The 24,914-nt window shown below is 43.5% G+C and overlaps 1 protein-coding gene across 1 annotated transcript in view; it reads right to left on the bottom strand.

Annotated features, from left to right (window-relative positions):
• Positions 1 to 247: 247 nt before the first annotated feature.
• Positions 248 to 24,914, bottom strand: part of LOC309477975 (DNA repair protein RAD50-like) — a 93,171-nt gene continuing 68,504 nt past the window's right edge. The window contains exons 22-26 of the mRNA XM_082141516.1: positions 19,414 to 19,638; positions 2,515 to 2,600; positions 2,216 to 2,358; positions 1,969 to 2,102; positions 248 to 1,813 (exon numbers count right to left, since the gene is read on the bottom strand). Coding sequence (XP_081997642.1) covers positions 1,627 to 1,813; positions 1,969 to 2,102; positions 2,216 to 2,358; positions 2,515 to 2,600; positions 19,414 to 19,638 — 775 coding nt within the window. The 3' untranslated portion in view covers positions 248 to 1,626. The remainder of the gene's footprint in view (positions 1,814 to 1,968; positions 2,103 to 2,215; positions 2,359 to 2,514; positions 2,601 to 19,413; positions 19,639 to 24,914) is intronic.

Raw genomic sequence — 24,914 nt, 5'->3', positions numbered from 1 at the left:
AGGGGATTATTAGGAGGCCATGATTGGTAAGGGCCAATGGGTGGAATGTGGCCAGGACACCGGGGTTACACCCCTACTCTTTTACGAGAAATGCCATGGGATTTTTAATGACCACAGAGAGACAGGACCTCGGTTTTACGTCTCATCCGAAGGACGGTAATCCACCAATCAGGCCTGTATGGTAGAGTGGCCAGACGGAAGCCACGTAAAGTAAAGTAAAAAACGTAAAGCCTAAGTAAAAGGCACATGACAGCCCACCTGGAGTTTGACAAAAGACACCTGAAGGACTCTCAGACCATGAAAAATAAAATTCTCTGGTCTGATGAAACAAAGATTGACCTCTTTGGCCTGAATGGCAAGTGTCATGTCTGGAGGAAACCAGGCACCGCTCATCACCTGGCCAATACCATCCCTACAGTAAAGCATGATGGTGGCAGAATCATTCAGAGGCAAGAACTGGGAGACTAGTCCGGATCGAGGGAAAGATGAATGCAGCAATGTACAGAGACATCCTTGATGAAAACCTGCTCCAGAGCGCTCTGGACCTCAGACTGGAGCGACGGTTCATCTACCAACAGGACAACGACCCTAAGCACACAGCCAAGATAACAAAGGAGTGGCTACGGGACAACTCTGTGAATGTCCTTGAGTGGCCCAGCCAGAGCCCAGACTTGAACCCGATTGGACATCTCTGGAGAGATCTGAAAATGGCTGTGCACCGACGCTCCCCATCCAACCTGATGGAGCTTGAGAGATTCTTGAGAAGAATTGGAGAAACTGCCCAAAAATAGGTGTGCCAAGCTTGTAGCATCATACTCAAAGACTTGAGGCTGTAATTGGTGACAAAGGTGCTACAACAAAGTATTGAGCAAAGGCTGTGAATACTTATGTAAATGTGATTTTTCTTCTTTTTTTTTTCTTCTTTTTTTTATAAATTTACAAAGATTTCAAACATACTTCTTTCACGTTGTCATTATAAGGTATTGTTTGTAGAATTTTGAGGACAATAATGAATTGAATCCATTTTGGAATAAGGCTGTAACATAACAAAATGTGGAAAAAGTGAAGTGCCGTGAATACTTTCCGGATGCACTGCATATTGATGATAACAAATGTTAATGTTAGGTGCAATTACTCGTGATTAATTACAGAAGCCTTAACTTTTTTTTTTTTAACCAATCGACAGCCCTAATCCAAATATGTTTGATGCCACCATTACAGATATTGACGTGAGGTCACAAATAAGTAGATCATGATTCAGAAATTAGAACAAGAAACTATTTTTTTAATATTTCAGAAAAAAAGGCAACTAAATGTACAAACTAATATTAGTAAAGTTGAATCACATTGTGCCTTTCATGAAACAGAACAATTTTGTGTGTAAATTTTACGCAAAAACATTCTTGTGTAAAATGTTGAGTTAAAACATTTTTACATAAATTCAATTTAACTCGACAATTAATGCAAGTATGGTTTTGTGGACGATTTACTGCTAGGTGCTTAGATTTGGTACATGGAGACTGAGTTTAGATCATGCTAATCAACTGTCTAATAAATTAAACTTTGATTCTATGTCACCTCTGAATATAGGCTAACAGTCTTTCTTCTCTCATCTGATCTGAGGCATCAGTGCAGGTAGGAGTTGAGTGTGTTGATACTGCACTTTGTGATTTCTGAGCACTGGTCCTGGTTCTTCCTGATCCTGTAGAAATGCTCCACATAGTTGGATCGTCCCAGGAGCTCGACAAAATCCTCGTCGTGAGTGATAACAAGCAGCTGGAAGTTACGTTGACGAGAACGACTCTTGATTATCCTGCAAAGAAACCAATGGCACATCTTTTAGTTAGTTAAAGTGTCAAAAGGCAAATAAAAGTTCTTGTTTTGTCATTTTGCTCTTGCTGTAAATAAATTGTGTTTCCTCTTTAAAGACTGGCTGTATTTATGCAACAACAACAAAAAAAGACTCACTCCACCAGTGCATGTGCCAAGGACTCTATATTCTCTCTGTCTAAATTGGTGGTGGGCTCATCCAGCGCCAGAATCCCACAGTTCAGACAGAACGTCTCAGCCAGTGCCAATCGTATTATGAGGGAGGCGAGAACCTACAGACAAACATGCAGAAAACATTTAAATGGGAACCTTGGGTGATTCTAAGAGAGATTTTTTTTCACTGGAGTGATAGAGAAACACAAGATACACGTAGATGCTTTTTGACCTTTTGTCCAGCACTGCAACGTCCCCGCATGTCCAAAGCCGTGTCTCCTTTGACCATTACCACTCTATAGTTGTAAGTCCTTCTTTTCAGGCCGGCAGAGGCGTTCTCATCCACATCAGAGCGAATCTCTACGTACTCAATGTCTGTGGGAGATCAGGAGACATACTCATGGTAAAAGGTCACTATATATAATAAGTATCAAACAATCAAACAAAGATTTGACACCTTATCAAGCAGGACAAAAGATTCATGAAAACAAAGCCATAATTGCAGACAAACATTTGTGTGTAAAGGCAGACCTTGTCCCCTGTATGTGCTCCGCCATAAATCTCTGATGATTTTATTAATCTCCTCCATCTTCATGCTGTGAAACTTCATTATTGTTCTGTAATAAAAAATAGCTTCATGAATATTCATATATACTAGGGATGCAAGATATATCTGTACCATATCTTTTTTTTTTTATTGGTATCCGTTGATATTGGTCATTTAATTGTGCATGCTAGCCTTGCTGCTGTATTCTGTGTTACAGGTGTTACTCAGTGTTACACAGTGTTCGACCGTACACTGATTACGTTACTTGGCCACCAAGGCACCTCACTCTCTGTCGTTTTGCATTTTTATTTAAATAAAAACCATTTATTTCAGTTGGACAACAGATGCTACAATTGTAAACTGAAAGCGTCTTCTCTGCTCCATACAGCACAAACTGCAGAGTGGCAGGAGTCAGATTTCACTGATCACATGACAAGAGTAAGAAGAGATGATTGACAGAACAGTGGTGGAGTTGACATTGTAGTCTCCCTGAGAAAAAACTTGATTCATTCATTGCTATAGGAGAGGAAGAATTTTCTAAACTCAAGTCATCTAAATCGACAACATGTATGTTAGACCCTATATCGACAAAGCTATTGAAAGAGATGCTTCCAGAGGTCATAGATCCTCTTCTTAACATCATTAATTCATCTTAGTCATTAGGATACGTACCAAAAACTTTTAAGCTGGCTATGATTAAACCGCTTGTTGAAAAAACGCAACTTGATCAAACAGAATTAGTCAATAACAGGCCAATCTCGAATCTACCTTTTCTGTCAAAAATAGTAGAAAGGCAATATCCTCACAACTATGTTTCCTTTTTAGAAAGAAATGATATCTGAGAGGATTTTCAGTCAGGATTTAGACCGTACCATAGTACCGAGACTGCTCTCATCAGAGTCACAAATGATTTGCTCTTATCATCCGATTGTGGTTGTTCTCTATTAGTGTTACTTGATCTTATAATAATAATAATAATAATTCATTACATTTATATAGCGCTTTTCTCGGCACTCAAAGCGCTTTACATAGAAGGGGGGAATCTCCTCAACCACCACCAATGTGCAGCATCCACTTGGATGATGCGACGGCAGCCATATTGCGCCAGAACGCCCACCACACACCAGCTTACTGGTGGAGAGGAGACAGTGATGAAGCCAATCAGTATATGAGGATGATTAGGAGGCCATGATAGACAGAGGCCACTGGGCAAATTTGGCCAGGATGCCGGGGTTACACCCCTACTCTTTCGAAATACATCCTGGGATTTTTAATGACCACAGAGAGTCAGGACCTCGGTTTTACGTCTCATCCGAAGGACGGTGCTCTTTGACAGTATAGTGTCCCCATCACTATACTGGGGCGTTAGGACCCACACAGACCACAGGGTGAGCACCCCCTACTGGCCTCACTAACACCTCTTCCAGCAGCAACCTGGTTTTTCTCAGGAGGTCTCCCATCCAGGTACTAACCAGGCTCAGCCCTGCTTAGCTTCAGTGGGCAACCGGTCTTGGGCTACAGGGTGACATGGCTGCTGGCATCTTAGCTGCATTTGATACCATTGACCACAACATTCTTTTAAATAGACTCGAAAATTATTTTGGCATTAGTGGAATTGCATTAGCATGGTTTAAATCATACTTATCTGACCATTATCAGTTTGTAGCAGTAAATGAAGAGATGTCTTATCGATCAAAAGTTCAGTATGGAGTACCACAAGGCTCAGTACTAGGACCGTTGCTGTTCACTCTGTGCATGCTACCCTTGGGAGATATCATTAGGAAGCATGGCATTAGTTTTCACTGTTATGCTGATGATACTCAGCTCTATATTTCTTCACGCCTTGACGAAACTTACCAATTCACAAAATTAACAGAATGCATAGCTGATATAAAAAACTGGATGACTAGTAATTTCCTACTACTTAATTCTGAAAAAACAGAGATTCTAATTATTGGACAAAAAAATGTCCTCACGTAATAACCTAGAATACTGTCTAACACTTGATGGTTGCCCTGTCAAGTCTTGGTCGTCAGTTAGGAATCTGGGTGTGCTCTTAGATACCAATCTTTCATTTGAAAGTCACGTGTCTAGTATCTGTAAAACCGCTTATTTCCATCTTAAAAATATATCTAAATTAAGTCACATGCTCTCAATGACAAATGCGGAACAGTTAGTTCATGCGTTCATGACATCAAGGCTAGATTATTGTAATGCTCTTATGGGTGGTTGCCCTGCACACTTTTAATAAACAAACTACAGCTGGTCCAAAACGCAGCAGCTAGAGTTCTTACCAGAACCAGGAAGTATGACCATATTAGCCCAGTTCTGTCAACACTGCATTGGCTCCCTATTAAACATTGCATACATTTTAAAATATTGCTAATTACTTACAAAGCACTAAGTGGTTTAGCTCCCCAGTACTTGAGCGAGCTCTTAACGCATCGACTGCTGGCAGTAGATCCTTTTCATATTTAGCACCAAAACTTTGGAACAGTCTTCCTAACATTGTCCGGGAAGCAGACACACTCTGTCAGTTCAAATCTTGACTAAAAACACATCTCTTTAAAAACACACCTAGCATACACATGACACATTATAGACTTCTATAATTCAACGTTAGACTGCATAGATTAGGTCAGATGGGTCCTGATGTACTTGTTAGGTCATTAGAAGGATGGTGTCTACGCTAATATTAGTCTCTCTGTTTATCCCGAGGTTTACCGCAGCCCCCCGGATCCAGGCCGTATCCGGATCTGATGAAGGACCTGCGCCTGGACACGACGACAATGCAGTCCTGAAGTCTCAACTAGTCTCTCCCCTGTGAAGGCCTCCTTCCCTTCACCTCTGTACAGATAAAACATTGTCAGGATAATTCCGGTTCATGTGGCTACGCGGAAGCGATAAACAAATTCTATATTATACATTTTTCAAGGCTTATACCTTGGAACCTATTTCATGGTTTGTGTTCTCGAGCCACCCGGCACTGTTTTGTGCAAATGGGCGGCCAGATCGCATTGAGGGTTTTCTGTTAGAACGGGTCGTGTTAGCGACCCCTAAGTTAATAACTAATGATCGTTGCGCCAGAAGTGAATCAATCAAAACTAACTTTAGCTGGACAGTAACTTTATTGTAGAGATGCTGTAAAGCCAAAACAATCTCTGTTACTATAATTTCCTATTATCACTGTAAAGCTGCTTTGAAACAATCTATATTATTAAAAGCGTTATATAAATAAAGGTGACTTGACTTGACTGGAGGATTTGGTGCGCAACAGATCCTGAGTGTCATTGGCAAATATCCTGTAAAATGTGCTGCCGCTCCCTATACACAGAGTACGCGTCATCGTGAATTCGAAATGAAAAGCTACACACTCCATCGATTAGGGTTAGAAGAACTGTTCCTAAACATATAACTAGAATAGATACACAGTGGGGAAAACAAGTATTTAATACACTGCCGACTGGCTAGGCCACTCCAGGACCTTGAGATGCTTCTTACGGAGCCACTCCTTAGTTGCCCTGGCTGTGTGTTTCGGGTCGTTGTCATGCTGGAAGACCCAGCCATGACCCATCTTCAATGCTCTTACTGAGGGAAGGAGGTTGTTGGCCAAGATCTCGCGATACATGTTCCAATCCATCCTCCCCTCAATACGGTGCAGTTGTCCTGTCCCCTTTGCAGAAAAGCATCCCCAACGAATGATGTTTCCACCTCCATGCTTCACGGTTGGGATGGTGTTCTTGGGGTTGTACTCATCCTTCTTCCTCCAAACACGGCAAGTGGAGTTTAGACCAAAAAGCTCTATTTTTGTCTCATCAGACCACATGACCTTCTCCCATTCCTCCTCTGGATCATCCAGATGGTCATTGGCAAACTTCAGACTGGACTGGACATGCGCTGGCTTAAGCAGGGGGACCTTGTGTGCGCTGCAGGATTTTAATCAATGACGGCGTAGTGTGTTACTAATGGTTTTCTTTGAGACTGTGGTCCCAGCTCTCTTCAGGTCATTGACCAGGTCCTGCCGTGTAGTTCTGGGCTGATCCCTCACCTTCCTCATGATCATTGATGCCCCATGAGGTGAGATCTTGCATGGTGCCCCAGACCGAGGGAGAGTGACTGTCATTTTGAACTTCTTCCATTTTCCATTTTTGTTTTAGATTCCATCTCTCACAGTTGAAGTGTACCTATGATAAAAAATTACAGACCTCTACATGCTTTGTAAGTAGGAAAACCTGCAAAATCGGCAGTGTATCAAATATTTGTTCTCCCCACTGTATATGCTAGAAACATAATGATCACTGCAATAATGATTGATGATCAAGTCATAGGCTTTTTATTTTCCAATTTAAATTCAAACACCAACTTTTTTTCAGGCCGGGCAGTAATGTAATGTAATGTAATGTAATGTAATGTAATGTAATGTAAACACACACAACTATAACAACTGTTAATTTTTGTGGGAAGCAAAGCCATTCTACAATATTCTCCTTTATTCCAAAGCATTAAGTGACATTTTACAGTGAAGTAGCTCACCAATACCAGCAGCTAAACAGGCTCGCCACAAAACGAAACCTCTTTAATCATTGCTTCACTGTGGTAGAGATGCATTTATTATTATATTTTTTACCAGATTTTTGAAGACACCACTCTGGATTTCACAAAATGTAAGAAAATACTGTAATTTTGACCATTAGGTTTTTTCTCACCCATTTATTAGAATTGATATTAGGCGAAATCTTGCATCTCAACATGGTGTGTCATATCAGATTGCCACACTTCCTCTACTCTTCTGCACAGTCAGCAATGATGGTATCATGGTGAGAAGAACGGGTCAGCTGGTTTGATGTGTGGCTCAATATTTCATTAGAAGAAAACTGCTTTACCAGCCTACACCCAATCAACGGCCTAGAAAGCAGAATACTATGGACAGCTGTCTGTGTAATGTCTCCATTTGAACATCTATAGAAAATATAAGTGATGTCACATGCATAAAACCCAATTCTCAGCCTTGGCAAGTTTCCAATCAATCTACTGAAGTACTTGGCAGTTATAAAGACTTATAGCAGTTAGGTTTGTTTTTTTGTACCAGTGGTCGACCAACGTGGGTTTTCCAATGACCACTGGTACGAAAGAATCTGGTTCTAGAATTTTCAGTAGATATCTATAAGATATTTTAGATTGCTGGAATACTCAAAATGTAAACCCCAGCTATATATTTCAGAAGGAAAGAATGTTTTCTGTGTGTTTGCCTCCTAATGCCAGGGTCAGTGCTACTAGGAGGCCTGCGGGGACCAGGCCCTTCATCAAATTAGTTTCCGTCACTCCTAAATTATAATGTGATGTACAACATACTTACCGTATTTTCCGCACTATAAGGCGCACCGGATTATAAGGCGCACCTTCAATTAATGGCCTATTTTAGAACTGTTTTCATATATAGGGCGCACCGGATTATAAGGCGCATAGAATAGAAGATACTGCAGTCAAACGTTTGACTGGGTTTGCGTTATGCAGTGGTCACCAACCTTTTCAAGCCTAAGATCACATCCAAAGTCCAAATGTAAACCAATATCTACCACTTGCAAAAAAATATGAAAAAACAAGTGGCTGAGCTGTAAAACCTTGTTTATACTCGACGCGTCCGCATGAGCGCGAAGGTAATAAAAAACTAATATCCGTCTGCTCGGGCAGATTCGGCTCAAAGTCGTGCATCTTCGGATGCGGAGGCGCGCGCGCGGCAAAATGACGTCATTGTGACAGCGCGCGCGCCTCCGCATCCGAAGATGCACGACTTTGAGCCGAATCTGCCCGAGCAGACGGATATTAGTACATCTCATCATCACACCGGCACCCAGTTTGCGCGTCTAAATCAGTTGTATGGTCTGGTGTTCAGTCTAAAACAAAACAGTTGCGTCAAGTATAAATGCCTCGTCTGTTTGGGGAGGTGCGCGCGCAGTCAGCGGAGGCTCGCGCTCCGGTGCCAGGCGAAAGTATAAACAAGGTTTAAGTCAGCGGTTGTTTTACAGACATTAATATAAGGCGCCAGATCCATATATAAGGCGCTCCGGATTATAAGGCGCACTGTCGTTTTTTGAAAAAATTAAAGGCTTTTAAGTGCGCCTTATAGTGCGGAAAATACGGTATGCTTAAATACATGTTTGATAGTATTTTAACTAATAAAATGAATTATGGAAAATAAATAAATAGAACCTTTTCTTCTTTTCGGTGTGGCAATGTGCAATTTACCCTATACATCACATCATGTAACATCACATGATTTATTTAATCAGCAGTTGGTCAGTTAGTTAGAATCTAACTCTTCTAATGGAGAGTTTTTTAAAAATATATATTACTGTATGATAAAATAATACAAAGCCTATTTTCATAGGCTTAGTATTTTAATTAACGTTACTTCGGGTTATTAATTAGTGACTCAAATACTTTTATCCCAGTGGTGGACAGTAAATATTTTTACTTCGTAACTGTACTTAAGTACATTTTTCAAGTATCTGTACTGTATTGAAGTATTTTTATTTTGGGAAACTTTTACTTTTACTTCACTACATTTCAAAGCATAATATTGTACTTTTTATTCCACTACATTTCATAAAAACATTGAATTGTGCTTGTATTGCGCATTGCACCACTGATCTATATAAGTGGTGCATAAAGGCCCGTACAAACCGGGACGAATTTCGCGCGCGATATTCGCCGACGTTTAACGCCTCGTGACTAAATAAAGGGCGCCAATGTGAGTGTGCACACCGACGCGAAAAACGCCACGCGTAAAAGCGTAATTTTTTTTTAAACGCCTCGGGTTCGTTTTTTTGGTTTGACGCGCCGCGTCAAAATCTATCCGACCAATGAGATTGCCGCTTTTGCTCACGTGTCTGGAGCTTCTGAAGTTACAGTAAAACACAACTTGGGGGCGCTCAAACACAAAACGGTCTTGCCGAGCACACATACGTAACAGCGAAGAAGATATACGCCAAGTAGCGTCTACACTGCCCATAGACAGACACTGCCGGGAAGAAATGACGAGGAAGATGCAAGGCAAGATGAATGTTGAGCTGCTGGTCTCGTTGGTGTCGGAATAAAGAACTATATGACAAACGCGACAGCGACTACAAAAATCTTGTTAAAAGAGAACTGTTATGGAGTGGTATTGCAGAGTATAGACTGTTATGGAGTGGTATTGCAGAGTATGTTATGGAGTGGTATTGTATTTCTGTTTTACATTAAGCGCCATCTAATGTCAGGGAATGAATTTGCATGTTCACTCGGCTCATCGTCAGCGAAAATCGCTTGGGTGTGAACACAAAAAACGCATTGAAAAACGCTGGCGAATAACGCGCGCCGATATTCGTCCCGGTGTGTACGGGCCTTAAGTCTGTGCATAAGCTCTTAAGTGTCAGCAGCCTAAAGGCCCGTACACACCGGGACGAATTTGAGGCGATATTCGCCGACGTTTAACACCTCGTGACTAAACAAAGGGCACCAATGTGAGTGTGCACACCGACGCGAAAAACGGCACGCGTAAAAGCGTATTTTTTTTTTAAACGCCTCGGGTTGGTTTTTTTGGTTTGACGCACCGCGTCAAAAACTATCCGACCAATGAGATTGCCGCTTTTGCTCACGTGTCTGGAGCTTCTGAAGTTACAGTAAAACACAACTTGGGGGCGCTCAAACACAAAACGGTCTTGCCGAGCACACATACGTAACAGCGAAGAAGATATACGCCAAGTAGCGTCTACACTGCCCATAGACAGACACTGCCGGGAAGAAATAAGACGAGGAAGATGCAAGGCAAGATGAATGTAGAGCTGCTGGTCTCGTTGGTGTCGGAACATAAAGAACTATATGACAAACGCGACAGCGACTACAAAAATCTTGATAAAAGAGAACTGTTATGGAGTGGTATTGTATTTCTGTTTTACATTAAGCGCCATCTAATGTCAGGGAATTAATTTGCATGTTCACTCGGCTCATCGTCAGCGAAAATGGCTTGGGTGTGAACACAAAAAACGCGCTGAAAAACGCTGGCGAATAACGCGCGCCGATATTCGTCCCGGTGTGTACGGCCCTTAATAAACCTGCTGCTGTCATGTTAATCATGCATTCAGTTTCTACAATGAAAACTATCAAGTGTTATTTTACATACAATTACTTCCCGTACTTCCAGGGACTTCCTGCTCAGCTACTGTTCGGACGCTCTTGCTTACTGCTCCGCGTTTTGCTCTATCGCTTTTACATTTTATCTCCTATTTTTTCTATATTTTATTTCCTTTATTTTATTTCCTTTTATCACCTAATTTTAACTTCAGCAAATCAGCACAGTGCTCATACGACAAAGTTTGGATTACTACAAAAACTGAGAATTCTTTTACCCGACCAGCTTACATACCGGGAAAGGAAAACACAACTGCCTACAAGGATAAGAGAGAAAATGCCTCTTCTGGAATCTACTTGCTGCACTAACTGCCACAGACTTTTACAAAGGATTGCAGTTCTAGAAACAAAGTTATTTACGGGACCACCAAACCAGACGGAGCACACAACAGAGCTTCGTCATGGACACCCTCAGCATACCGGTGAGTCCCATGAAACTAGTACTCCTCGACAGGTAGAGAAACAAGCCGATCGACTTACTAATCGATGGCACAAACAGGGAGCTAAACCCAAAGGCACTCGAGACATCAGATTGTCACGAGCATCACATATTACCGCAGTAGCATCCTCTACCCCAGATACAGCTCTGACAAGGATTGCAAACACTGGTCTGCTACCACTGCCTATACATCTTGAGAACAGATTTGAAGTACTAATGAATGTAAATGAGGAATCCACAAATGTGATGAATGTGATCGAACACAGACTGAATAGGCCAGTAGCTAACACTGATGCTAACTGGCACTCAAGGTCGAGCAGACAGCGACACTCAGCTCAGAGCACAGCCGAGCCCAGGACTCTGATAGTGGGAGACTCCATAATCAGAAACATTAGCAGCAGGGATACAACTACGTGCTGCCTTCCACAAGCAACAACTTCTGATATAAACAGGGAACTTCAGAACATTCTGATGAAACATAAGACTGCTAATCGACTCATCATACATGTGGGGAAGAATGATATTCATAAAGAGCAGTCAGAACTCCTTAAGAAGGATTTCAATGAACTTTTTGAAACACTTAAAAGACTGAAAGTTCAAACATTCATCAGTGGACCACTACCAGCAAGAGGAACAAACAGGTTTTCACGGTTGCTTGGGCTAAATACATGGCTGCAAAAAACCTGCAATATAAAAGCAGTGAACTTCATTGACAATTTCAATCTTTTCTGGAGTCAACGACAACTGTTTCATCGGGATGGCCATCACCCAAACAAACTTGGTTCAAGAGTGTTAAAGGACAATATCTACTTCTCCCTAAATCATCCTTCTGCGGTTTGTGCCAATCCACTCAATCTGAACGGCACACACACACCTGGACACAGTATGAATGACCACGGGACTTCACTTCAGCAGCAAAATGGACATGATAACACCACTCCGCCACAACAACCTCTGCTCACGGACACAATCTCAGCTGAGCCCTGCACACAGAGCTCACCACAGATAGCCATATCAGAACTGCTTGAAGATTCAGCACCCAAGGACGACTTCCTGGAAAACAGCCAGGGAAGCCAGGACAGCATATTACAGCCTCCTATAACACCAGAGCAACAGCCCCTTTCACCAGACACTTTCTCCCTCTCCCCTGCAACGCCATTACTGTGCTTCTCACAGAAAATGGAAGAACTGGTGCATGCTGGAACCAGACTATCCCACTCTTTTGCTGCAAGCCCCCAGATACCAACTAAAAAAAGACAGGCACCATTACCACCAAAGCCTGCAGGCCCAGCTCGCCCTCCCCCTCCTCCTGTGAGAGCTCTTCGGCCTCTGCCACAACGCCAGGGCCCACACCCTCCTCCTTCTGCTCGAGGTGAACCAAAAACAACTGATACCAGCTCTCAGTGATATGTGTCGGGTCCCCGTTTTGATAACAGTAACTTTCTCAAATGTTTACAAAACAAGCGGGAACCCAGTGTGCCTGTATCTTTCTCTATTGCTGTTCTATTACATGATAGAAAGTCTAAGGCCTTCAATAGCCGTACAGCAAACCCAACTAATCTGGTGCCTATTAAACGTCAAACTAATATTGCTGTGGGGAAAAGTAAGTCTGTTAAGCTAGCTCTTTTAAACATTCGCTCACTTAAAAATAAATCACTTCTAGTCAACGACTTAATAACCACAAACAACCTGGATTTTATGCTTCTAAATGAAACCTGGCTAGAAGCCAGCTGCAGTGCAACAATCCTCAATGAAGCAGCCCCTCCTAACTTTACTTTTATGAGTGTCTGCAGAGCTGTTAAGAGAGGTGGGGGTCTAGCTGCTCTTTTTAAAGATATCTATCAATGTAAGCAAATATCATTTGGGAATTACTTGTCTTTCGAATATCTGGGTATTGTGTTAAAAGGTGCTCCACGCATTTTACTTTTCATTATTTACAGGCCTCCAAAATACTCTCCAGCCTTTGCTGAGGACTTTACAGAACTGTTATCAACAATTACCTCAGAGTTTGACTGTTTTGCCATTGCTGGAGATTTTAACATCCATATAGATAATGCAGAAAACAATATGGCAAAAGAAATCAAAACTGTTTTAAAAACATTTGATCTGACTCAGCATGTACATGGACCCACACACAATCGTGGACACACTTTAGATTTACTTATCAGTAAGGGTCTAAACATTTCATCGATTGTTATTAAGGATGTAGCACTGTCTGATCATTTCTGTATTTTCTTTGATATATTGATCTCTCCTGCCACTGAAGCTAGATCTGTGTCTGTCAAGAAGAGATGCTTAAATGAGAACACTAGTGTCCTATTTATGAAGGCTATATCTTTAACACCAAGCATATCTGCAGACTCTGTTGATTTTCTCCTTGATTCTTTTAACTCAAAAGTTAAAGGTGTAATTGATGATATTGCTCCTGTGAAAGTCAGGAAGAAGAGTGGCAGACAAAAGGCACCTTGGAGAAACTCAACAGCAGTGCAAAATATGAAAAGACAATGCAGAAAAGCAGAGCGCATGTGGCGGAAGACAAAACTTGTAGTCCATTATAACATCTACAAAGACAGCCTTCATGCTTTCAATATGGAACTAGGCAAAGCTAGACAGAATTTCTTCTCAAATATTATAAACAGTAATTTAAACAACACACGCACTCTTTTTGCTACTGTAGAGAGACTGACAAACCCCCCAAGCCAGATTCCCAGTGAAATGCTCTCAGACAGCAAGTGCCGTGAGTTTGCTTCTTTCTTCTCTGAGAAAATCAATAATATCAGAAAGGTGATCAGCACATCCTTGACTTGCGCTGGGGTCAGACAGATCAAACCACCTGAGAAAGTAGTTACTATGTCTGATTTCAAAGAAATTGATGGCAAAATTTTGGAAGAAACCGTACAGCACCTTAAAACATCAACCTGTGCTCTTGACACACTTCCCACATCGTTTTTCAAAAGTGTGTTAAACAGTTTAGAAGCAGATCTTCTAGAAGTGGTAAATGCTTCACTTCTCTCTGGGAGTTTTCCAAACTCCCTAAAAACTGCAGTTGTCAAGCCCCTCCTGAAAAAGAGCAATCTGGATAAGACCATATTAAGCAACTATAGACCAATCTCAAATCTTCCTTTCATAGGTAAGATCATTGAAAAAGTTGTCTTCAATCAGCTGAACAAATTCTTATGCTCGAATGGATACTTTGACAATTTTCAATCTGGTTTCCGACCGCACCACAGCACAGAGACAGCGCTCATAAAGATAATAAACGATATTCGCTTAAATACTGACTCAGGCAAATTATCAGTGCTGGTACTACTCGACCTCAGTGCTGCATTTGACACTGTCGATCACAACATACTTCTGGACAGGCTGGAAAACTGGGTGGGGCTTTCTGGGATAGTCATAAAATGGTTCAGGTCATACTTAGATGGGAGAGGTTATTATGTGAGTATAGGAGACCATAAGTCTGAGTGGACATCCATGACATGCGGAGTCCCTCAAGGCTCAATTCTTGCGCCACTCCTGTTCAACCTGTATATGCTCCCAATGAGCCAAATAATGAGAAAGAACCAAATCTCTTACCACAGCTATGCAGACGATACACAGCTGTACTTAGCCCTATCGCCCAACGATTATAGCCCCATTGACTCCCTGTGCCAATGCATTGATGAAGTCAACAGTTGGATGTGTCAAAACTTTCTTCAGTTAAACAAAGACAAAACTGAAGTCATTGCGTTTGGAAACAAAGATGAAGTTCTCAAGGTGAACGCATACCTTCACTCTAGGGGTCAAACAACCAAAAATCAAGTCAGGAATCTTGGTGTGACACTAGAGTCAGAGCTTAGTTTCAGTAGTCATGTCAAAGCAATAACTAAATCAGCATACTATCATCTGAAAAATATTGCAAGAATTAGATGCTTTGTTTCCAGACAAGACTTAGAGAAACTTGTGCATGCTTTCATCACCAGCAGGGTGGATTATTGTAATGGACTCCTCACTGGCCTTCCCAAAAAGACCATAAGACAGTTGCAGCTCATACAGAACGCTGCCGCCAGGATTCTGAGCAGAACCAGAAAATATGAACATATCACACCAGTCCTCAGGTCTTTACACTGGCTCCCAGTTAAACTTAGGATTGATTTTAAAGTATTATTACTGGTATATAAATCATTCAATGGCCTAGGACCTCAATACATTGCAGATATGCTCACTGAATATAAACCCAACAGATCACTCAGATCATTAGGATCATATCAGCTTGAAATACCAAGGGTTCACTCTAAGCATGGCGAGTCTGCTTTTAGCTATTATGCCAGCCGCAGCTGGAACCAGCTTCCAGAGGAGATCAGATGTGCTCCTACTGTAGTCACATTCAAATCCAGACTCAAAACACTTCTGTTTAGCTGTGCATTTACTGAATGAGCACTGTGCCGCTGTTCGTCCGACTGTTTGTACTGTATTTTATTTTTTATTTTTCTAAACTGTTTTAATTATTCTTATTTCTTTTTATTATTTTAATTTCTTCTATGTAAAGCACTTTGAATTGCCATTGTGTATGAAATGTGCTATATAAATAAACTTGCCTTGCCTTGCCTTGCCTTGCCTACTTACATTTTTGTAGTATTTCTTACCAGAATGCTACAGTTAGACCCACCTGAAAAACTTAAATCCATGTTTATTTCATTTGTCTCCTTATTCTATTGTATTTATTTGTGCTATCATTTGTTTATTTATTCTTATTTTATTACTGACTCTTTATTTGTTTTTTTTTGTAAATGCAGTTCAACAATTCAAATAAAGCCTCCCTGTGTTGTGTGTAAGCTATTACACAAAACTACCCCAATTATCAAACAATTATGAGAACAAATTATCTGTGGTGGTGGTACAGTATATGGCAGTTTTCCCTGTGGTATCAAAAATGGTATCGAATATTTTTCAAGGTATTGTATCGAATTCCAGTCCCATGACACATTACTATATGGTATATTTTGTTATTGATTAATCAGCAATTACCAGTAGTATCAATGTATTACAAGTTTAGGTAATAAAATAAAAAGTTTTCTTGCTTGCAGATCAATACATTTTAAAAGTGCTCTAAGCGATGTTGGGTGACGTCACTTCTTGTAGAATTCTATTGTCAAACAAAACAGAGGCTAGCTCGACCCTCCCTCCTCCACTCCCCACACCCCTCTTCAAGTGCACGCGCACTAACCCCCCAACCCCACCCCCAAATCATTCTTGTCGGTTATTGGCTGGAACACTGTTTGTTATGTTTCGTGGTCCAGGCTGGGCCAGTTTGTTTTTCTTGCCGTTTGTGGAGCCTGGGCTGTCTCCAGAGACGGCGTTTTTTTACAGTGTGTTCAGGGGACAGGCAGCTAGCGGATAGTGAGATGTTTGCTCAAACAAACTGTTGAGCAGAGTTGCTGTACAAGTGACTGTAGAATTGCTGTTCTGTCTGAAACCAAACATAATGCAAACAAATTACAATATTAAAAGTGAAATGTTCTTAAGAAAAATACAAACAAAACAAAATGAGTGAAAATGAGTAACATGGCTGCATCTACAGTGCCTTCAGAAATGTGTCAACTGAAATTATTGGTAACACTTTACAATAACCCCTCCTTGAACTGCCAGCTTACCGTGGTGGAGGGGTTTGAGTGCCCGAACGATCCTAGGAGCTATGTTGTCCAGGGCTATATGCCCCTGTTAGGGTCTCCCAAGGCAAACCGGTCCTAGGTGACGGGTCAGACTAATAGCGGTTCATAAACCCTTTATGATGGAATTTAAAGCAAGGACCGTGACGTCGCCCGGCCCAGGCCAGGCCCAGGTTTTGGGCTCGTATGCGAGTGCCTGGCCCCATGGGGGGAGGCCCGACCGGGCTCAGCCCGAAGGAGTGACGTGGGGCTGCCCTCCCGTGGGCTCACCACCTGCAGGAGGGACCGTAAAGGGCCGGTGCAAAGTGACTCGGGCGGCAGTCGAAGGTGGGGGCCTCGACAACCCGATCCCTGGACACGGAAACTAGCTCTAGGGACGTGGAAAGTCACCTCGCTGGCGGGGAAGGAGCCTGAGAGGTACCGACTAGAGATAGTCGGGATCACCTCCATGCACAGCTTGTGCTCTGGAACCACACTCCTTGAGAAAGGACTCTTTACCACTCTAGAGTTGCCCATGGTGAGAGGCGGCGGGCTGGTGTGGGTTTGCTTATAGCCCCCCAGCTCAGCCGCCATGTGTTGGAGTTCATCCCGGTGAACGAGTTCACAGCATTTTTTTATCTTTGTTAATGTTAATTTCAACATTTACGAATACTATTAAAATCAAAAGTTGTATTTGTTAAGATTAGTTAATGCACTGTGAGGTAACATTAACAAACAATGCACAGCTGTATTTTATATTTACAAATATTGTAACGAATGTATTGCTCATGGTTAGTTCATGTTAGTTAATAGATTAACTAATGTTAACAAATTAAACCTTATTGTAAAGTGTTACAAATTTATCTTCTTTGTTAGTGCGCATAACACATTAAAAGTAGTCGAAATGGGGATAAAATCTCTTATTTAATGCAATATTTACTGAAATATCCAAATTTACTGAAGTTATTTTATTTTATTCAATGATAAGCCATATCCGGTGTTTGCTAGAAGCAATGTGACAAACCCTGAAACTTTGAAATAATCTGTTGTGGTTTTAAGAGAGTTGCAAAATTTGGCCTAAAAACTGCTATTTCTGGTGCAAACTGAATACAGTCTAAAATAGAGATTATGCAATAAATGCTGTTGATTTATTAATTTATTCACAATGGAGCAGTAATGAGTGACTAATACCACTATAGCTACTGTGTCTCAAGTACTGATTATTCAATATTTGGAGTGAAATGACTATAGTGACAACTGTGATGTTTTAGCATCAGCTAAAATGTTTTAGCATCAGCTAAAACATTAAACTCGATATCTTAAAGAATAAGAATAAGAAATGGAAGATTAACGGCTGAAAAGTCAGGATAACGCCTCTGCACTGTAGATAGGCTGATGACGGCAGAACGATTCAGACAACCACAGGCCTGCTGATGTAACTTCTGTGAAGACACAGGATACCGATCTAAACCAACGATAATGATTTGTGACTTCCTCTGTATATTCCACAACAGAAACCAGCAACATCATTTTGACCACCATTTTTAATAATAATGCTCAATGCTTTATCATTATTGCTAAAATTGTAAATTTGTGCAGAACAGAGTCCAATGAAAATGAGGTCAAATTTGGACGAGTCAAATGAATGTAAATTGTACACAGATCTCGTAAACTATAAATGAGTGGTCAGTGCTTGTGCATCGAACCACTTAGCCAGGGTCTTCATGCAGGAGAGAATCAACATTAAAATATGATCTGAACCAGTATAGTTCCACAAGGACCTGAGTTTAGTGTTAGTACTAGTCCCACAATTGTGTGGAAAAATATCATATGCAAGTGTATTTGCCCATGTGACATCACAGACCCCGTAATATGCTAACAAACTGCTTTTGTAGCTCGGTTAAATGCTTTTGTTTTAATGAGGAGGATGTTTTAACAACGTCTAGGGTATTTTAATGGTAAAAAGACCTCTTATGTGTCAAAAGGTCAAGGGAAATTTGATTTCTCATGTCATGAGCCCTTTAAAGTACAATAACAATCAAAGGCATTTCCTGCAAATAAAATTATGCTTTCTTTATTACTTTTCTGCATTTTTACCTATGTTGTAGCTTACTCTAACATTACTGGGTATTGCAGTGATTAATGTTTGCTCTTGTATGATAGAAAGTTGCTTTCTATGTTTCTCTTGCGTAAAATGCTTTGTATAATCTCATCTGCTGAATGATTTCTTAGTATTTTCTGAATGATTTCTTAGTATTTTCTGAATAAATAAACAAAAATGTGTATAGTGTGTAATATAGTGTTTTGGACCAATTTTTGTATACATTACAAAATTATTTTACTTGTATTATCAAGACCTAAACATGGCAAGATCACCATAGCAATGGTTGTAACATGGTAAGTGTTTTAGCACCTTTCTGTGGAGTTCCTGTGATATTAAGCCCACCAGTTAGTGATGATTCAACTGCACCATTAGTGCTAAAAGTTGAGTCAGACTTCCTTCAGTCTAGGTCATCGCACACATGGCCTGTTGCTGATTGTTGCTTCTTGTTCTCTGCTGAACCACATCAAAACCAAAACTACACACTCTGACAAACCGCTACTTGAAATTACCCTTCAGAAAACCCCCGATAGCAAAACCTACTTACTGGTCTAGAGCTTTATAGTAGATGTCCAGGTCCTTATTGGCCAACTCTGTTGTTCTCAAGACAATCATTTTTTCTCTGTAGCGATCCTCAGCCTGGTTATAATGATCCTCTTTGAGCTCTTTATGAAGACGGATGATCTCGTCCTCGTAGCCTTTCTGCTGACCGACAGCCACACTGCGGTTCTTTTTCAGGTCATCCAACTTTTGCTCCACTTCTCGCCGCTCACTTGACAAAAGAAGATACACTCTTTAAGATACACACTCATTTGAACTCTCACCCTTTGTAAACATTTAAAGCGGCACTATGCAGTTTTGGCAATTTCTTTGCGGCTTGTTCTTCGCTTTTTGCTCGCAGGTTTCTCTTTAGAGCTCCCCCTACAGCTTCGGAATAGATATTTGACAACACTGTCGTCAAAACTCATTGGTGACTCTCCCCCATCCCATCTTCTAACTCTGGTCATGTGCATTTGTTTTCAAAGAAGCCGGCGAACGCATGGAGCCATGTCCACTGAGGTGTGTATGATACATAGAAGGCCAGCATTTAAATGTTTAGATAGTGTATGTGTGCAGTGCCGTAAAGCAATTAATTACATCCCGAGACCTGATATCACGCGATACTTCCTGACGCTGCGGCCCGCCAGCCCAAAGTTGCAAGGGTGCTAGGGGGGTGCGAGAAGACCACCATTCAACCCGAAAAAAGTCATATAACCATTCCAATGACTCCGAAGCTGTTCAGTTAAGGTAAATTACCGCATGTTCTGGACTATAAGTCGCACTTTTTTTCATAGTTTGGCTGGTCCTGCGACTTACAGCCAGGTGCGACTTATATATCAAGATGAATTCATACTGACTGACATGAACCAAGAGAAAACATTAAGGTCTACAGCCGCGAGAGTACTCTATGCTGCTCCTATAGCCTACCCCTGAAAAAATTTACTGAAAACAACTGAAAAACTGTTAACTGAAACATTAACCTAAAGACAACTGAGAAAGCCTGAACACAAACAAAATGCCCCCAAAAAGAAAAAAAAACGTACTCGGTTACTAACGTAACCTCGGATCTCTCTAGAAGAGGGAACGAGTACTGCGTAAGATATCTTACGCTAGGGGAAAATCCTTTTTCCGCGAGATATTGAAGCCAAAAATTATCCTTAATTTTGTAATAATGCAAAACGCGTTGCGGCAGCATGCAGACATAGGCGAGGCAGCTCGCGCGCCTATTGGCTGCTCTGCGGCAACTGCAGCAGCCTATCGAGCGAGGCCTGGCGTGACGCCAGACCCAATGAGGGTGCTTCGCGCCCGCTGCGTCACGTCCCGCCGAAACGGGCGTGGTCTAGGCCTATAAATACCGCTCGCAGGCAGCTATTATCTGGTTTTTCATCATTGAAGCAACCAGAGCGTGCGCATGCACGGCAAGACACGCAGTACTCGTTCCCTCTTCTAGAGAGAACCGAGGTTACGTTAGTAACCGAGTACGTTCTCTTACGAGAGGTCTCTCGTACTGCGTAAGATATCTTACGCTAGGGGACCCAATGCAAAACGCCGTGCATGCTGAGATCTGACACCAAAGACCCAAGGGCGAAAGCGGGGTTCATATAGTGCACAATCACCCAGGGAACTCACAGGGAGTCCGGGAAGAGGGAGGGGCGAAGCCGCACTCTTCCACATATGGCAGCGTCGCTTAGACGCGAATTTCATCATACAGACAGGGCGGGGTACGGCCTGAACTGATGGGGAAATGTGGGTCTTACACAGTTTGCCCAGGCACATCTTGTGCTACTGCTTTTCACTGTCGATCATCGAGCTGTGCTCAGTAGACGCAGCATTCTGAGCTGATAGCATCAGGTCAGATAATACTGGTTAACTAGACCGACAGCAGCCTGGCCTGCAGGGCGGGAACCTCTAGGTTGTAGAACCTTATAAATGTAGACGGGGAGGCCCAGCCCGCCGCCGTCCAAATATCTTGCAAGGCAATCCCACTCGACCGGGCCCACGAAGAGGCCATGCCTCTCGTGGAGTGCGCTCTGACACCCAACGGGCACTGCATGCCCTTGGAGGCGTATGCCGGCGCTATAGCATCAACTATCCATCTGGATAGGCTCTGTTTTGATGCGGCTAGTCCCTTAGAACGCCCGCTAAACGAAACAAAGAGCTGCTCTGTCTGCCTGAAAACAGACGAGCGAGACACATAAGCTCGCAATGCCCTGACTGGGCAAAGGAGGCCCGCGTCCCTTTCCTCATCAGGGACCGGTAGGGCTGACAGGGAGATAACCTGCGCCCTAAACGGTGTGTTGAGGGATTTCGGAACATAACCGTGCTTAGGTTTGAGTATAACTCTTGAGTCATTAGGCCCAAACTCCATGCACGTCGCGCTCACAGAGAGCGCGTGTAAGTCCCCTATGCGCTTCACTGAAACGAGAGCCAGCAGAAACACAGTCTTGAAAAACAGATGTTTCAGATCAATCGTCTGTAAAGGCTCGAATGGTCCACCTTTCATGGCTTCCAGTACCGTAGAAAGGTCCCATACGGGGACTGAGGGAGGTCTGGGAGGATTCAGTCTCTTAGCCCCTCTAAGGAAGCGGATGACTAAATCGTTCCTTCCTATTGACTGACCAAGCGTTGTTCTTGAGAACGCTGCTATAGCCGCCACATAAAGTTTGAGCGTGGAAGGGGTCCTGCCCTTATCCAACAGCTCTTGTAGGAAGGAAAGCACCTCCGTCACTCCACAGTCTGTGGGTGACACGCCATGGGCTGTGCACCAGCCCGAAAACACTGACCATTTCGAGGAGTAGAGCCGTCTCGTAGACGGAGCTCTAGCCTGCGTGATCGTGTTTAATACTCCCTTAGGGAGTTCAAGATGTACCCGTTGATGGCCCAGACATGAAGGGACCACAATTCCGGGTGAGGATGCCGGACCGAGCCGTGGGCCTGAGAGAGGAGGTCTCTCCTCACTGGCACTGGCTACGGGGCAGCGCTCGCTAACTGCATCACAACTGGGGACCAAGGTTGGTTTTCCCAGAAACGGTGCTACAAGCAGTACTGAGCATCCTTCTTCCCTGATCCGCTCTATCACCTGAGGCAGGAGAGAGACGGGGGGGAAAACATAGAGCGGGCGGCGGGGCCATACATGAGCCAGCGCGTCCCCGCTCTTGGAGAAAAATTCCGGACAGTGAGCGTTTTCTTGAGACACGAACAGGTCTACTTCCGCTCTGCCGAATTTCTTCCACAGCAGTTGGACTGTCTGTGGGTGTAGAGACCATTCGCCTGCCGGAACATTGTTCCTGGACAGTCTGTCTGGTCCTATATTTAGGAGCCCTGGCACGTGCGCTGCTCTGAGCGAGCGCAGGTTGCGCTGAGCCCATACCAGGAGGCGTTCTGCTAGCCTGTACAGGCTCCTGGACCTGAGGCCGCCCTGGCGATTTATGTAGGACACCACAAACATGTTGTCCGAGCGGACCAGGACGTGGCGTCCTTTTATTTGGGGACAAAACGCGTCAGCGCGTTGTCTACTGCCAGCGTTTCGAGGCAGTTTATGTGCAGGAGCTTCTCCCGTTCTGACCACTGGCCGAAGAACGGTCTGCCCTCGAGCAGCGCTCCCCATCCCGAGGTGGATGCGTCCGTGGACACCACTCTCACCCTCGAGGAAGTCCCCAGGCTTACACCTGATTGGTGCCAGTCGTCCGCTCTCCAAGGTTTCAGAGCTATGACGCACTTCTGATTGACCTTGAGGCGAAGCAGACCAGATGCCCACGCTTGGCGTGGGACTCGCGCTTTCAGCCAAAAACGGCAGCGGGCGCATGCGGAGCAGGCCCAGCTGGAGCACTGATGATGCTGAGGCCATGAGACCCAGCATCTTCTGAAATTTCTTGAGCGGGACAGATGCGCTGCAGCGGAACGAGCTCGCTGTGCGCTGAATGTCTACCGCGCGCTGTGGTGATAGTCGCGCTATCATGGACAGCGAGTCCAACTCTGTGCCCAGGAAAGATATCGTCTGACTGGGGGACAGAGAGCTCTTCGCCCAATTGACTCTGAGACCCAAATTCTTGAGGTGATCGAGTAAAATGGTCGTGTGCTCTATGAGCACTGAACGAGATTGCGCTAGAATCAGCCAATCGTCCAAATAGTTCAGTACTTGCACGCCCCTCATTCTGAGGGGTGCGAGCGCCGCATCCATGCACTTCGTAAATGTACGGGGTGCCGGGGATAAACCGAACGGCAGGACTGTGTACTGATATGCCTGGCCCTCGAAGGCGAATCTCAAAAATCGCCTGTGACGTGACGCTATCTGTATTTGAAAATACGCGTCTTTCAGATCTAGTGACACGAACCAGTCTCCTCGGCGAATCTGCGCGAGGATTTTTCTGGACGTGAGCATCCTGAACTGTCGCTTCACAAGCACTCTGTTCAGTTGCCTTAGATCTAGTATGGGTCTGAGACCCCCGTCTTTTTTCGGTACCAGGAAGTATCTGCTGTATAGCCCTCCTTCGCTCTGAACTTGAGAGAGAGGCTCTATGGCCCCTTTGCTCAATAGTTTCGCCACTTCGGCTCGAAGTAAATGTGCTACTTCTGTTTTACCGTGGTCTTACCGTATAGAGGCGAGGGCGTCGGCGAAACTGCAGCGAATAGCCTCTTTTTATAATGTTTGGCACCCACTTCGAAACCCCAGGCAGCTTTGCCCATGCATCTGCATGAATAGCTAGGGGTTGAATACGAAGCGTGCTCCGTTCCCTCAGCGATGGAGAGGCTTCGGTGTGCTGTAAAGCGTCGCGCTCGTGACATTTGAGGCAGGGGCGCGCTGATAACAGCGGGCAGATTACCCGCGCTCGACTCCTCTGCGGCGGTCAACCGAGAGGGGGAGGGCTGGGCGAGTCCCGTAGGAACTGTCATGCCTGTGCGTGGATGTGGGCGCGGGATAGCGGGCACATTTACCACACCGAAAGCATTGATCGCTTGAGTGAAGCGAATGCACGTTGGTTTCGTTTTTACAGAAAACGTGAGACATGCATAACGTAGTGTTTGTGGGCACTGGGTAGTGGGCACATTTACCACGTTTGATGCGCAATCGATCTGAGTCGATTTATGTGCGCGAGCCCTGTGTGACGGGCTGTGCTTGTGTGTAGAGATGGGCACTGGGCAGTGGGCATTCTTTCTACACATAAAACACCATCGGCCGTGGCCGGGACACCAGAAAATTCACACTTATGGGATTTATCTGGGTAGCTGTAAAAGCGGCGTTTGTGTGCAGGCAAGCGTGCTGCGTCGCCGACTTGTTTACTGCAGAATACACTGGAACAGTCACATTTACTGGAACTGAACGAGCGAGAAGTTGCCATAGAAACAGAGAGCGTCAACATGCTGGCGTTTATTGCAGGCCTGCGTGCATTACAACAGGTTCGTTCACTGCAATATTGACATTTCCAGTCGCCTGAATTTCAGAGGGGAATGAGAAATGTATTGGAAATGGAGGTCGGTCCGTCCGCAGCGGGACCAGAAAACTCTCTT

The sequence above is a fragment of the Leuciscus leuciscus genome (genome assembly GCF_965113295.1).
Source record: "Leuciscus leuciscus genome assembly, chromosome: 16".
NCBI classification, from domain to species: domain Eukaryota; kingdom Metazoa; phylum Chordata; class Actinopteri; order Cypriniformes; family Leuciscidae; genus Leuciscus; species Leuciscus leuciscus.
This window is presented reverse-complemented; position numbering and strand designations above follow the sequence as displayed.